This window comes from Triturus cristatus, chromosome 12 (genome assembly GCF_964204655.1).
Source record: "Triturus cristatus chromosome 12, aTriCri1.1, whole genome shotgun sequence".
NCBI lineage: Eukaryota > Metazoa > Chordata > Amphibia > Caudata > Salamandridae > Triturus > Triturus cristatus.
In genome coordinates, this window is record NC_140595.1 from 526,395,161 (window position 1) to 526,411,637 (window position 16,477).

The following is a 16,477-nucleotide window of genomic DNA, read 5'->3' on the forward strand; positions in this document are numbered from 1 at the left end:
ATATAGAGGGTGTAGTGACTCCAAGGGTAATTAGCCAATTGGCTACTACCCTTCACTCCCCTTAACACCCCTACATTTAGAAGTTAGGTAGCCCCCTTACTCAGATTCACCTTATCAAAGAAGAAGGACAAAGAAGAGCTGAAGACCGCAAGAACTGAAGATTAGCTGTGGACTTGGTGCCAAACCCTGCCTGCCTGTTTCTGTCTCGGTCTCGACAATTACAAAGACCCGACTCATCCTGCAGCTGTGCATCCTCTAAAAGCCTCTGAGAGCTGCCAGCATTTCGCCAACCCATCAGCCTGTCCCTTGAAGTGGAGAAGGCACTTCCCTGCAACCTGCAGGCACCGACCGCAACGTCCGGTTTACCAATCCACTGACCATCAATCCACGGGTGCACCAGCCACCCAAGAGGAGGTCACCATGGAGGTCAGATCCATCTCCCCACCAAGTTTGGAGACGCCAGGACCCCAGAAGCTGCCCTGCACCAATACCTGGGGTACCGACTCCTTGCAGCAGCCAAGGCTTGTTCAGTGTCCAGCCAAGACCCCAACATCAAGATCGACCTACCGATCAGTGACTATAGCATTACCAGAGAGGCCCTGCAGTAATGTTTTGTCCCCATCTCCAGGTCAACCCCAAAAGGGAGAGCCTCCAATGCAAGCGACATGTTGGACAAAACACCTCTGCACCCAAGCTTTCCAGCTTGAGTTCAAGCCTACCAACCATGCACCCTTGATCCAGAGACCCTCAAGAACGGAGCCTCCCTTTAGGTTCTGACAGACTTATCTTCAAGTCCCCACTGGCAGCATTTTTCTGCTTACAGGTTTCTCCATAGACTTTTGCGGTAGCGTTCGAGGCTACCATTGTGACCAGCACCTCTGCACCTGGACACCCCAGGGAAGAAGAACCAAAACTGCTGGTGGTTCTAAGGACCTTGGCCCCTGCTTACCTTAAGTCCAGAAAGAACAATCCTGCAAGTCGTTTGCAAGTGACCCTATGCAGTGTATGTTTCTCCCATAGGATATCATTTTTGCGTTCAAGGATCATGCCTCAAACCTTACCGCTGTAATTTCAAAGTGCCTGAAAATCGCTAACTCAAAAAATACTTAAATAATCCAGCAGATCTTGGTGTCTAAATAAATATAAAAATATGTTATTTTTCTAAATTGGTCTTGGATTTCCTTCCTGAGTGAGTGTCTCATTTATTGACTCGGAGTGTGCAACAAATGACTAACACTCCCCTCTGATAAGCCTAAGGCTGTTCGACCACACTACCACAAATAGCACACATTGGGATTGCTAGAGCAAGCCCCTGTACAATAAGGGATAGCTGAAAACTCTGTACAGTGCACCTCATTTTGGTACACTATATAGAGAGTCCGCTTCCTACACTGCCTTCTAAACTCCAGCGAGCAGTACTGCTGACATTGTGCATTCTCAGCAGAGGCATACCGATCTAACCAAGGCTCCACCCACTGCTGAAAAAGACCTTGCACCACCACTGGCTGGACACCCTATTTGTGATCCACTAGTTATCTTTGGCTGAGTTAGTCCGTACTGGTTTTCAGAGAGCCCTCTAGATGTTGAACCACCAGGGAAATGCCCTGATGTTCCAGGCATGTCCAGAGATTCAAAGCCTCTTGACAAAGGGTCCACAACCCCTTCCACCCGGTTTGTTACAGTACCACATGGCGGTGGTGTTGTCCATGAACAAATGCACTAGCCTTCCCTTGATGGAGGGTAGAAAAGGCTTTCAATACCAATTAGATCGCTCTGAGCTCCAACAGGTTGATGTGGAGTCTGGATTCCGTCGGAGACCAGAACCTTTTGATCCCGACCCCTCTGAGATAGCTGCAGCATTCCAGAAGTGATTTTTCTGTCACTATTGTCATATCTGGTTGGGGAAGTGAGAACGGTCTGCTGCTGACACAACTGCAGTTCGTAAGCCACCACTGCATGTCCTTTACAGTTCTCTCTGAGATCTGGACAATGTCGGAGAGATTCCCCTGATACTGCACCCACTAGAACTGTAGGTCCCCCTGCAGAACCTGCAGATGCCAGCTGCCATGCTTCACCAGCAGAATGCAGGAGGCCATGATGCCCAGCATCCTCAGTCTCACCGAAATCCAAGATACAGGCTGAAACATTGATATCATAGCCTTAATATACTGCAATCGTCGTTCGGGAGGAAAAATCCAAAACTGCACCACATCCAGAACGGCTACAATGAAAAGGAGAGTCTGAGAGGGAGTCAGGTGTGACTTTGGCACATTAATATTGAACCTCAGCAAGTGCAGGAAGTTCCGCCATATTCTGGAGGTGAGAAGACATCAGCCTGGGGCGAGCCCTCCTTCAACAGCCAGTTGAGATAGGGGAAGACTGGCACCCCTGATGTCCGCAGATGAACTGCAACCACCGCCATCACCTTGTTGAACACCTGAAGGGCACTGGTGAGGCCAAAGGGAAGCACAGCAAACTAAAAATGCTCATGACTCACTGTGAACTGCAGGGAACACCTGTGGGCAGGCATGCCAGCGATATTAAAGTATGCATCCTACAAGTCCAACGCTCCCATCCAGACTTCCACGTCAAGGGCAGAAAGAACCTGAACTAGCACAAGCATTTTGAACTTCTTCTTGAGAAAGAAATTGAGAGGGTGCAGGTCTAAGATAGGATTTGGGCACCAGAAAGTAGCGGGAATAACAACCACAGCCTATCTCTGGTATCAGCACCCTCTCTATGGCTCCCTTGGCAAAGCGAGCCATCACCTCCTGGCAATGAAGAGATGGGTGATCCTCTGTCATTCTGTCGCAAGTTGGTGGCAGTGGGCGAGGTGTAGTCAGGAAGAGGAGGGAGTAGCCCCTTCAGACGATCTGCAAAACCTACCTGTCCGATGTTATGGACTGCCATCGGGGCAAGGTGATGGCAAATCCTGTTGCCTACTGTAGGAAGCTCGATCTTTAAATAGTGGACCAAGACGAGGTACACTGTGTAAAAAATACAGGCAACCCTTATTGGTTTACGGAGGCAAAAATGAGAACACTAAATACTCTTATATGGTATTGCGGGCGATTAGTTTAGGCATATCAGAGGGTAGTGTTAAGCATTTGTTGTACTCCCAGAGGCAATAAATTAGAGACACTGTCAAGAATAAATCCGAAACCAATTTAGAAAAAATAATTGGTATTTTTATATACATTTTGATACCAAGACCTTCACTATCAAGTAAGCACTCTTTAAAATATGAATTTTTACAGGAAAGTAAATATTTCATTTAAATGAGTCTTTACCCAGCAATGCTTCCCTATGGGAGATAAGGCATATGCTGCATACAGTTATTTGTGATCGGTTTCTGGGGGGTCTCCTTCGGGACTTAGGGTCGTAGGGAGCCAAGGTCCAAAGTACCACCAGCAGTTACCCATTACCTGCCCTGGGGCATTCGGGTGCAGAGGTGCTGGTTGGGTTGGTAGCTTTGCGCCACGACGGTTGAAAGAGGACCACCAAGAAATAGGCTGCAGAGGGGGACTTTGGGTCAAGTCCGGGAGCTCCCAATGGGGGGCTCGGGTCACAAGGGTCCTAGGGACAAGGGGGCACAGCCGGTTCGTCGTAGTGGAACAGTCGGCTGGGCTCTGTGCATACCAGGGCCTTGCGGTTGTTGGTCTTTGCCAGTTGAGGGTGCAAAATCAGGACAGCTGGGCCACTCTGGAAGTGGGTCTCTGTGGTGCTGATGCCCCCTCAACGGCTGCTCGGTCTCGGTGCAGTAGGAATCCGGTTTGGATCCTTGTAGGAAGCTGGCTCTGTATATACTATACCAAAGTGAGGTATAGTATGCACAGAGTTCAGTGGAACCCCAAAAGGTAGGCAGAGGTAAAGTTAGATAGCACCTCACTCTCTATTTCTGGTAGTGTGGTCGAGCAGTAAGGCAGTTTCAGAGGACAGTGTTCAGCATTTGTTGTACACACTCAGTCAGCAAATGAATTCACACACTCAAAGACTGTACTTCAGACCAATTGTTTTGTATCAAAAATATTATTTTAGGTATTTTATTTCCTAGAACCAAGCAAGCCTGGCACAGGTTAGTGATAAATACTTTGCAGTAAATATACAGATTGTAACACAGTTTGGAGTGCAATTGTAAATGTACTTTGATTTGATTACAGTTGTGTTACTGATAATGCAATGCTTTTCAGAATACAGTACATATACTTTGAATGGGATTTTCCGTAAGATTACAGGTAAGTTACTTTTGCATTACTTTTCTTACTCAGAGTAGTATACCAGGATACTACTCTGTGACATTTCCTGTAAACAGCTAAGTAAAATCGTTTTTGTTAAACAGTACAATTTGAAAGAATTTCTTTAGGTTTTCAAACTCCAACTTTTCACAGAAAAATATTCAATGTTATCCTATGGAGGACAATAGTGTTATCGGTTTTGAGGTAAGTATTTGGTAGTGGGAGTTGAGGTTCTGGGAGTGGACTTAGGGGTCCCTCAGGGTCAAGGATGCACTCTAGTTACACCCTCAGCAGCACTAGGGCGGCTGGGTGCAGGGTGCTGTTTTCGACGTCGGGCGCCCTGTTGGTTTCAATGGGGAATCTCCAGTTTGCAAAGGCACTGCAGGCTTGGGGACGAAGGTCTTCTGGGTGTGACCACCACTTCGAGAGGTAAGTTAGGAGTTGGTTAGGCACCCTCGGTTTGGGCACCCAAGGCCGTGGGGCGTCGGGTACAGGGGTGCCTTTTGGGGTTGGTTCTTCTTATCAGCTCCTGGTGGCGGGGGACCATCCGGATTTAGGCTGCAGGCGTCGGGTGGAGGTTTGAGGCAGGTCAGGAGTCGCCGGATCTCGGGGGTGGGGGGGGGGGTGATCTACTCGTGGTGTTTGCCCACTCGAGCTCGGTCCGTGGACGGCGGGTGCACAGTGGGGCGGATTCATAGTGTCCGGCCAGAGGTTGGAGATGAACAAATCCAGTGTTCACGGGAGACAAAGTCTTTGTTTTTGAAGGCAGGCAGGTCCTCCAGGGTTTTCGAGGTTGCTGGCTGCAGGACACACCGGTATTTCGCAGTAGCAGGTTCGAGGGGGGAGACAGGCCGGTAGGGCTGGGGCCAAGTCAGTGGGCGTCTTCCTCTTGTTAGCTGCTGCAAGGCTGTTCGGTCCTTCTTGTAATTTCTAAGTGTCTAACGAAGCAAGGTTCAGGGGTGCCCCTGAATACTAGATTTAGGGACGTTACAGGTAGGTAAAATGCAGGGACCAATGGGTCCCTTCCTTGGGGTGGGCACACCCCCTATTATGCCACCCTCCAGTGGGACGGGGGCATGAGCCTGTCCCTGGTTGGCTGAGTCCCCCCATCTGTAAGATGGCAGGGACTAGGAGTTATGCTTCACCTCGCCTACCCCACCTGAGGGGTGGAGTTGGCAGAGGTGGGCATACCTCTCTTCCTCACCTGTTTTTCCCGCCGGTTCACCCACCCAAAGTGGGGGCCCGAACCAGTGGGGACCATTTGCTGAAAGCCGCAATTGGCCTGAGGAAGCTCACAAAGGCGGCAAGCCTTTGAAGCTTACCCTTTGTGAACCCTGCCCATCCTGGGGGTGGAGGCTTGGCACCTCATCCCAGGATGTGCATTGTTTCAGGCCTCAGAGAGCAGCAGGCTCTCAACCCAGGGGTCCAGGAACATGTCTGGTGGTGTTAGCTGAAAGCAGCCACTCAGCCTGGAGACTAGTGGAAGGTTAGTTTTCAGGGGGCACCTCTAAGATGCCCTCTGTGCGCATTTTTCATTAAATCCCACACTGGCATCAGTGTGGGTTTAATGTGCGGAGAGTGTCGATACCAAACTTCTCAGTTTTCAGTGTAGCCATTATGGTGCTATGGAGTTCGTAATGACAAACTCCCAGCACCATATACTCTTAAATGGCAGCACTGCACTTACAATGTCAAAGAATGGACTTAGACACCTGTACCCTCACCACTGGTATAGTGTATCCAGCTAGAGGGGGGACTGATCTATGCCAGGGCAGTGGGTTGTAGGCATGGCACACACAAGATGTGTGCCATGTCGACTCTTCAATTTGTTCAGCACCAAAACACGCAGCCTGCAAGGTGGGGGGGGGGGGGGAACCAGAAGGGTCCCCTGCTGAACACTTGGGGCCCATAGGCATGCCAGAGGGAAGGCCCACCCAAATATGAGGCACTGGGCCTTAAAGAACTCTTTTACCTGGGCGGAGCCCGCAACGGCTGCCAGAAACTCAGGGAGGCACAGACATCCCAGGCACAGGCTTAACTGTGGAGGCAGGCCTCAAATGTGAACACTCCCTTGTCTAGTCTGCCAACGGACGTGGGGGAAGTCAAAGATCTCTTGACGACTTCTTGTGGTGGAGGTGTAACTTACCCGAATGATCAGACGACTTAGAGTGGAACAAAGATCTCAGACTGTGGGACCTTCCCCTTGACCGGGACCTCAATCATCGTGGTGTTGCACGTCAAGCCGCCTGGTACTTGAAGCATCGCTCCCTCAAGGCCTTCAGGTTCATGGCACAGCAATTGACACAGGCCTTTGGGACATGGTCGCACTTGAGGCATCAAAGGCATACAAGGCTCGGGTTCGTCACAAACCTAGATCAGTGACAGGCGCCGCAGGACTTGAAGCCAGCCTTCCTGGATAACATCCTTTTACACCAGGAGACTTTGACAAAAGTCGAAAAAAGAGTTTTGTCAAAAAAGTACAGTGGAGTAGGTCTTCTCCAGATCTGCGCGGACTAGTGCAGAAGAAAAGAATTGATTTAGGCGCACTGGGGTGGCGCCTATATTGGCACCGCACTAATCACTTCTGGTGCAGATGATGCCGCCGACACCATGCGCAGCCAAATTCCACAACGTACTGTCAGGAAGGAGTACTGCTCACTAAACAATTTACGGATCCAGTCTGACGCCTGGGGATAATTCAAAGGTAAGAAATCTGCGATTAGAAGTCTCTAGCAGACAGATTATTTTAGTTACAATGTCAATAAATGTGTTTCCTGTCCATTGCTCAGTTCAATGGGGACTTCCAGAAAAAGGTTACAGCATCTGAGATGGACAGTTCTAAAGCTTTCAACATTCTGAATTCTGGCATTGTGAGCAGCAGCAAGTCTAAAGTTCTAGAGGTGTATTTGCCTCAAGATATTTTATGTGAGTTGATTAGATATCGAGGTCTGATAAACCGGATGTCTTTGAAAGTTACAGCAGACAATTTTTTTATTTCTAAGAATACCCAATCAAGCTTTTAAGACCAGGGAGGTGCGGTCAAATTTCCTCTTCCCATTGCACAAAGTATTGCTTTGATTGGAATTAGAGAGACAACTGCAACTTCTGAGTGAACACCATTCCCGCACTCAAGTCGTGAGCTTATTAAGGCAACAAACTGTGATCGAAGCTTGCATATTTTGCCAATACGAGGCGTAAGCAGCAATATGCAATCCAGGATGACCCAAAGGAATTTTACTTCATGAGAAAGAGGGTGAAACCTTCAACCATCAGTTCAAGTAGATTGGGGTTCAATTTGCTTTTAGAGCTGGTGGGGAAAAGGTTAAATTCAGCCTTCTGGAGTTTCAGAATTGAGTAATGTGACCTCAAAGCTTGTTCTAGAAAAGTTCGAATATTTAGGACATCAGACAATGATGAGATCTAAAGTAATGTAGTGTGTCATCCACCTACAGATGCATTTTTACTTCAGTCTCTGCTAAATGTGTTTTCAGCAGTTATAAGTATAAGCTGAAAAGAGCAGATAAGAGAAAGGAACCTCAGGGAACTCCATATGCCATACAAGACTGAATCGAGGGGTGGCTGCCAAAAGGCAGACTGGTTCTCTGAACATAGAATGTCTTCAGTTAGGTAAGATAACTCAATTCACATCAATGGCCTTACTTAACCACTTTAACCTGGAGACCAGTCTGATGTTGGTTAAACTGTTTGGGTACATCTTTTGTTTCTATAAGATTGGGGACATTTTCCCTACATTCATGTGGTTTGAAAGAATTTCTTGTTCTTGGAATGCATTATTCCAGAGGCAGAAATCTGGTTCTAAAAGGTTAAAGTTATGTTTGATTAAATTTGCTGGACGTGCAACTTTATAATAACAGGTTGAATGGTGTTCTTTCACAATTCTGTGGAGCTTTTCTGGTGATATGTGTGAAAAGGTTGCTCAAGTATTCTGTGTTTTCTGAGGCAGTTGAAGTTAATGTTTCAGTGTTATTTCAATTTGGACGACACCAGCTTTATTGTTGAACAGTGAGGAATTCATTGCACTTTTTGTGAGAAGACAAGGGTGCCCCTTCTATGGACGAGTCAGTGTCCGTATGAATAAACTTAAATAAGGATCTGGCTGGGTTTGTTGAAAACTGTCCTTCAATATAGCTTGTCTTGAAATACAGTTTTGTATTTTTTTCCTCAATGTTTTAGTTTGGATTAGTTACTAAGTGATTTAATGACTTACCATTCCTTTTCTAGTTTGCATACTGATATTCTGAAAGTGAGGAGCGCTTTGCTTCATGAACCATGGTGGTCTTGGGAGTGTTCTGAATAGTTATTGCTTGAGAAGTGCTGTGGTGTTGTCAGAGTAAACAATTGTTTCCAGGTTAACTGTTAACAGTTTCAGCAGGAAGAGTGATGTCTTCAGTTTACTCTATGATGTTTTTTTCAAAGAACAGGTTCAGATTTCCTCTTTGAATACTGTGTGTTTATTTAGTTACAACACTGTGCAAACCAAATAGTGTTCTGACTAACACACCTGTATTGGGAGCATATATCGGATTGTTTTAAGTGACGTCACAATTAATCTCAGCATGTAACGTTTATGTGTTGGGGTTAACCATATTTATTAAAGGTTGTAAAGCTGAAGTAGCTTGACATGGAAATGTAACATCTTGAAAAAACTGTTTACCCCGGTCAATGTTGAATGTTCGTGCATGAGAGGCAGGCCTGAGAAAAGGTCATAGTACATCTTTGAAGAACTGATGACAGTCCATGTTGAACAACCCTGCATTATAGGCAGGGTTGAGGGAGCAATAACATTTGCACTCCTAGATCTCAAACACTTGCCCTGCTATCAGAAAAAACTTTTAAAAATGACACAGATTACTGAGCAGAGCCTTAGGTCATATGCTACACCTGTCAAAAAGGTATTTAATATGTGGTACATTCGTAAGTTGCAGAACAAAAGTTTTAGGTGACACAAAGATTACATGGTAGATGTTCGTTCATTCATTTCCAAACCAGTCTTCAAACTAGCAGGTTAAGGAGTCAATAGTGATCAAACATACTGACCTGGGAGCAGTTTCATTCAACGGCTGGGGCTTTGCCCAAGACAAGTGAGGGCATGCTGGGAGGGGCCGAGGCTTGGGATCTCCCAGATGAGCTTCCAGCACTTTTGAATAGCGATGAAGGTGGTTTCCTGCAATCGTTCAATGATAGGTTAGATTGCTATTTTTGATTGGTCTGTAAAGTCTTTTATTGTACTATATTATATCTGCTTGAAACAAACATTCCGTCTTGAAATCTTTCAAAACCATCACAGAATCAGCAATTATAAAGATTTAATTTACGAAAGCACTTTCATCTTAGAAGTAAAAACACTTGGATAAATATGGCTCCAAATTTCTTAGTAGTCTTATTACATGCAGTACATCAGGACATTCAGTGAATATGGATATTCTAGTTTTATTTATCAAATGAGTCATAAGGTGCTTTCACAACCAATTTCAAGTTATTATTGTGAAAACGGAAACTTGTATGGGTGCACATTGTTAAATGCAATAAAATAGAATACCGTACGCATATGTTTACTACCATTATAATTCAGACCATTAATCTCTCTTTATACTCTATTAAAGGAGTCACACATTTACCTTCCATCCTCAGGGGCAGCGTAAGGCCTGCTCCGGTTGGGGCCCGCTGCCTGTTCTCAGAGTGGCTTAAACTGGCAGGCATTACCCCATAGGAGGTGTACTGGAGAAGGGAATCCAGCATCCAAAAGCAGTCTGCAGAGAACACAAAACACAATCAATATGCAGCAATTTAAACTTTCAATTCAAAATTTCAACGCTTTGAATTCAACTGTCATGTATTTTCCGATCTGCTCTAAATTTTGTGGAAGAAGAAAATAGGTTTGCCATATGAGAGTCCAAGAGGGAGAGAAAGTCATTTTTCATTATTTAATTCTCTTACTTTTAAGTTAAGGAAAGCATGTGCCTTTTAGATGTTTTTTTGACTGGCAGTGCCTACCAAAACACACACCAACAAAAAGCAGAATGCTTTGACTCGCTTGAGGACTGATTTCCATTAATTCTAATAAAGTGGAGCCATGCGGCTTCAGGATGGATTTTATCCATTGCTCCGGAGGTTTTTATGGCCCTTTTCCAAACAACCACCAGATGCTGAGTCAGACTTGTACAAAAGCACAGCCAAAGAAGCTCAGACTGATTACAAAGGACCAGAGCAATTATTGCCCAACTACCAGAATACCAGTCACAAATTAACAGGAAAGGTGCCAAAGAAACAATTAAAGGACCTTTTCATTTGTCCAATCAGTTCAAGTCATGCTTTAATCCACAATGTCGCTCAAAAACAGCACTCCTGGAAACCAACAATAAGCTGTTAAGAATTAAGGACAATGGGACCCCATCTTTGCGCTAACTGCTAGACTTCTCTTTCGCTTTTGATGGTGTGAGCACTTAATCCAAATGGAGTGCAGTTGATCACTACCTAATATCAAAACAATGGTTCACCTTGTTCCTGGTAGATAGGACAACCATTGTCTAGATAAGGAGTTTTTACTCCCCTCAACTCCAAGTCAAAATATTACTGGGTGAGCAACTACTCAAAGACGAGTCATTTGTATGACCAAGAAATGTCACCATCTTGTTCTGGGCTATATAAATCTTTTATCTACGGCCTAGTAATTAGAGGCAAGTGGTAGTTAGAGAACCTGTCAACTCTAGACTAGATTATGCCTAGACTGGGGAATATTCGTAAACCATTCTAGAAACGGTAGGTGGGCCAAGATTGAGGTTACAAGGATTGTTGGCTCCAACATCAATACTACGGTTGCCATCTGTTGTCCTCTCAATATCTCAATGTTATCTTAAAGTTTTTCAAGTTGGTTTCTTGACAAATTCCCAGGAGCTTGCTAACTGCATTTCCGAACCTACCAGCAGAAAAAAATATTAATCTAAAATGGAAATCGCATTAGTGGACATCCATATCCAGGTCACTGTGAGTCATACTAACAATGCCCAAGTCTACTTCAAATATTTACATTGTCAAACTTACTTTTACACATTAGCTAGCCCACCAGGCTGGGTACCTAATGTTTAAAAGCGAGACTCACAAAATATATTTTTGGAAGATTTTATTTGTTGCATTTTAACATACAGTACAGCTCAAATTTTATATCATGAACTATTTTTAAGAACATACCTATCCCTCCACATGTGTTATATAACCGTAGGAAATCCGTACAAATGGACTCACTAAACATTAAAGGAAAAATAGATCTTCACAATGAACAGTTGTCAAAAGCGGTTTGTCAATGGATGGACTATACTAGGATTTCTATGAAAGCCCGATTTTAAATTAAGACCAACTTTAACAACCCTCTGGGGAAAAATGGTAGAAAAATACTCCATAATTCCTTTTAAGATGCAATACCATTTTTTACTCCATGTCGAAAAATTGATATTTGAGAAATTAAATGGAAATGCAACTTTTTTTTTTTTAAGTTTACTGAGCTATGGTAGCCTGTATGGGTAAGGGGTGAAAGCTGTACTCTATGCGGATTGGCTGGAATTAAGATTTATTTTACATGTTACAAGTAGGCTACTATTGTGACCATGCTAAACTTGTTCTGCCTATGTTTAACAATGCATGCTTGCTTTGATTATTGTGGGACTCCCATCCCACTTTCATGGATTCACATGCGTGAATCTTCCCTGTATGTCCCATTATTTGAGAATTCAAAAGTTTTCAGTTTCAAGTTATTTTTAATGGGTATGATTAGAATAGGACACAAATGAAAGTTTATTTTTAATGAAGTATGTATAGTAAACTTCTTTGAATACTGCTGGACAAATGTATGACGTTACAACGCGGTCTTAACACCGCGATACGTCTACAACGCAGTCATTACAATGCAAGTCGATACGACTTGCGCTGGAGGGCACTGGACTTAGGAATAGTATGATTTACTATTCCAATTCCAGCCTACGTAACAGTAGGGAAGGTGTTGGAATAGTAAATCATACTATTCCTTATTGTATTGCATCCAGCGCAAGTCGTTGTAACGACTTGTGTTGTAATGGCCACGTTGTAAACGTATCGCGGTGTAAAGACCGCGTTGTAATGGATGTATCCCATGCTGGACTTCACATTGGCTCCGACTCTGACCATTCTTCTCTATCTTTAGATCTCTTTGAGTGTTTCTTAGTATCTTTGGAATATGATGCAGTGGCCCAGGCTGTTACTATCACCAAGTGACTGCCTTTTTAAGATGAGGCAAGTAGTGCAGATTTAGTTTCAGTAATGTTTCATTTGAGATATGACTTGTGTGAATTGAAGTGCTGGTGTGGATGAGCAGTTACTCTAGTTTCATAAAATGTCACAAAAATTATTCAAAGTTTTGCAAAATAAAATTTGGTGGTATCTCGCTTCCAAAAGTCATGCGAAATACAAGCAAGGAAACTAATTGAAAAAGAAAATGTCACAACCTGGAAAAGAAATTGTGTGAAATATGGCAGCTGCAAGATTTGTGTAATTTTGCATCTGTTATGCACCATGAGATTTTCAGAAATCAAATGTTTCGCACTGGCCTAGATTTGACTTGCATTTTACAAGGTACAGAGAAGAAAGAAAGCCTGTATCTGTCCAAGTTGTAAGGTGGATGGAGCTTGTGAGAGGGTGAAAATGATTAACTGCTTTTGATGAGGTCCCCAGTGGGTTAAAGGAAAGATACTAAAGGATACCTTTTTGACGATGACTATCATCCAAGCAGTTTGAATCTCCATACAAAACTATTCTTCCTCCACCTTCAGAAGGTACTTGGAAAAGACCCAATATGGGGACATTTTCCACAACAGACGTTTCCTGTTTCAACACTTCAAGACCTAGGGCAGAAAGGGTGAAGAGAAAAATACTAAATCGAAACAGCATCAACACACAGTTAAGATATTCCTTTGGAGACAAGAGTTAAGTTCTCGTACCTTGGTCCTTAAGAGTTTGTGCAATGACAGCGCCATCTTGAGGGAACCTTGCAATGCTGCATCCTGATGCATAGTACACTGAAATACAATTGCATTGTTTAGATGACAAAAATAAAACCCAGTATCTAATGCTCCACACATAAATAACAGAAGGATTTCAATGATGGGATTTGGAAAGATTTTTAAAAAGTACATACTTAATCACACTTCAATTTGTCCCACGTGTGGGAGAGTGAGTGTGTGTTCATGCCCGATTTGGTGCCGATTGGGGATTTTAATTACCATGCAGAACTGGAATGAGATCCAGAAACTGCACTTCTGCTTTCAGACAGTGAATCACTAGACTGTACCAAAAAGTTTTAGGCCCCACTCATATAGCGGGTCTTTCTTTGGACCTTATTTTTTACCAATTCTTCAAATTTACAGGTAGAACCTCCTAAACCGCTGGTCTGGACAGACCACTTCTCCATAAACTTCAACACCAATATTGGGGAATCTAGGTGACACAAGACAGTAGCACCTAAAATGATAAGACTGTGGACGATGGTATCACTTCCCTCTTCCATCCTGCACTTTCCTACCTTACCCTCCACATTGCACTTAGATGATAATCTCGCACTGGAAGACTTCCAGAGCTCCTTCTGTCAGGGTTTAAATACCATTGCACCTGTCAAACTTAGCTACCCAAAGCCTAATAAAGTCCTGGTATTACTAAGGCCTCTAAACAGAACAATCACTTGCAGCGCAATGGGGCTCGCATTTGCGAGAGTTTGATCTATTGGCCTTGTAAATGATAATGCCTTTTATTTATGTATTTACAAAACCTGCACGCGGTGGGTAAATGCTGCTTGCAGGTTTACAAACGCATACATAACAAGCATTTGCAATGCAATAGGTCTCGCATCTATAAGAGTTTGAGCTATTGGCATTGTAAAATTACAATGACTTATTTATGTTTCGGTTTTAAAACAAATAAAAGGCATTGTCATTTACAATGTCAGTAGCATAAACTCGCAGTGTTTTGTGTAGCAGTGTGTGGCGTGCAGCAGTGTGCGGCGTGCAGCAGTGTGCGGCGTGCAGCAGTGTGCAGTGTGCGGCGTGCAGCAGTGTGCGGCATGCCGCAGTGTGCGGCATGCCGCAGTGTGCGGCGTGCAACAGTGTGCGGCGTGCAACAATGTGCAGCAGTGTGTGGTGTGCAGCAGTGTGCGACGTGCAGCAGTGTGTGGCATGCAGCGGCATGCAGCAGTGTTTCGTGTAGCAGTGTGAGGCATGCAGCACTGTGACGTGCAGCGGCATGCAGCAGTGTGCGGCGTGCAGCAGTGTGCTGCGTGCAGCAGTGTCGTGCAGCGTGCAGCAGTGAGTAATGCAGCAGTGTGCAGCAGTGTGCGGCGTGCAGCAGTGTGCGGCATGCAGCAGTGTGCGTTGTGCAGCAGTGTGCAGCAGTGTGTGGTGTGCAGCAGTGTGCGTCGTGCAGCAGTGTGCAGCAGTGTGTGGTGTGCAGCAGTGTGTGGTGTGCAGCAGTGTGCAGCGTGCAGCAGTGTGTGGCATGCAGCGGCGTGCAGCAGTGTTTCGTGTAGCAGTGTGCGGCGTGCAGCAGTGTGCGGCGTGCAGCAGTGTGCGGCGTGCAGCATGCAGCAGTGAGTAATGCAGCAGTGTGCAGCAGTGTGTGGTGTGCAGCAGTGTGCGGCGTGCAGCAGTGTGCGGCGTGCAGCAGTGTGCGGCGTGCAGCAGTGTGAGGCGTGCAACAGTGTGAGGCGTGCAACAGTGTGAGGCGTGCAGCAGTGTGAGGCGTGCAGCAGTGTGTAATGCAGCAGTGTGTGGCGTGCGGTAGTGTGCAGCATGCAGAATGTGAGGCGTGCAGCAGTGTGAGGCGTGCAGCAGTGTGAGGCGTGCAGCAGTGTCGTGCAGCATGCAGCAGTGAGTAATGCAGCAGTGTGCAGCAGTGTGTGGCAGTGTGCAGCAGTGTGTGCCGTGCAGCAGTGTGTGGCAGTGTGCAGCAGTGTGTAATGCAGCAGTGTGTGGCGTGCGGTAGTGTGCGGCGTGCAGCAGTGTGCGGCGTGCAGCAGTGTGCGGCGTGGTTTGTAAACAACAAGAAAACCGGACATCAAAGGAAGGGTGGGAGGGAACGAGCATATGGGGTGTGAGTTATAACGAAAGTTCTGGCGAAAGCAGTCTGCTGCTTTCAAGTCCGATGCCAGATGCCAGCTTCGCGCTTGAATGCCTCACATGCACTGCCCATAAACCGCATTCCTAAGGTCTTGTGCCCCTTACTAAATCCATCTGAATGCGTCAGGTGGCGCGCACGCGCAGGAAGTAGCTGGTGGCAAATGGAATGCGCGTGGTTGTGCGCGTAACCGCCATCCGATCCACCTGGGAAGCCTTTGGGAGCATTTTTCGGAAGCCCCTACATAAGTCTCGCTGAGCAATCGCTTGCGCGATAGCCAGGCGAGACCTAAAAAGCATTATCATTTACAATGCCAATAGCTGAAACTCTTACAAATGAGACCTATTGCACCTAATCTCCCCGTGCCTAACAAAAAATGAATGTGTCCCTCAGTAACGCAACTGGTGCACATGTAAAGCTCTCTGAAACATTCCGGTCTAGTTCGTGCTATATAAAACTCCCCAAATATATCTATATATATTCTGCAAGTGGTGGAGAGAAGAGCATTGCTGTCTCTTGCACTTATCTCATGTTATTTTAAAGGAAGAGTCGTGGAAGGCATCGGCGGAAGGCTCAGTCCCCTTGGCCAGCCATTGATGTTCACTTTAAAGTGTTGGCCATTGTAGACGTGTGTAAGTTTGTTGCCACTTCACGGACGGCGAGATGAGTTGTCAGACAGCGAGGGCCAGCCAGCCTATAAGAGACAGACTGCTGATGGTGAGGGTGGCACGACGCTCAGCGGTGTGTTTTCCATCAGGCCACCGGTCTACGGGTCTCACTCATCTGCTCCATTTCTCACGTGCACATTGGATATTGTACATTGCACGGAGCTCTCACAAGCCTCTGACTCCATGCATCATGCAGTTGAAGAAGGGTACATTCAAAGCTCCCACTGCAGATTTACCCACAGGAGTGTAGGAGGCGCTGCTCAACCAGAAGGAAGCTGCATTGTAATGGTCATCTGTGGGAGAGGAGTAGGTGGCCAGACTGCAAGAGGGGGGCATCCCACCTAAAGCTTCGGAGACAGCAGGGTGTGGGTGGAGGATGACATTCAACCAGCGAGCCCCAAGGGAATCTCCGCGGTACTTGGA

General features: G+C 45.6%; 1 protein-coding gene across 1 annotated transcript in view; it reads right to left on the bottom strand.

Annotated features, from left to right (window-relative positions):
- Nucleotides 1-16,477, bottom strand: part of MBTPS1 (membrane bound transcription factor peptidase, site 1) — a 362,069-nt gene that overhangs the window by 8,586 nt on the left and 337,006 nt on the right. Inside the window, exons 18-21 of the mRNA XM_085638544.1 lie at nt 13,223-13,300; nt 12,986-13,126; nt 9,875-10,006; nt 9,294-9,420 (exon numbers count right to left, since the gene is read on the bottom strand). Coding sequence (XP_085494670.1) covers nt 9,294-9,420; nt 9,875-10,006; nt 12,986-13,126; nt 13,223-13,300 — 478 coding nt within the window. The remainder of the gene's footprint in view (nt 1-9,293; nt 9,421-9,874; nt 10,007-12,985; nt 13,127-13,222; nt 13,301-16,477) is intronic.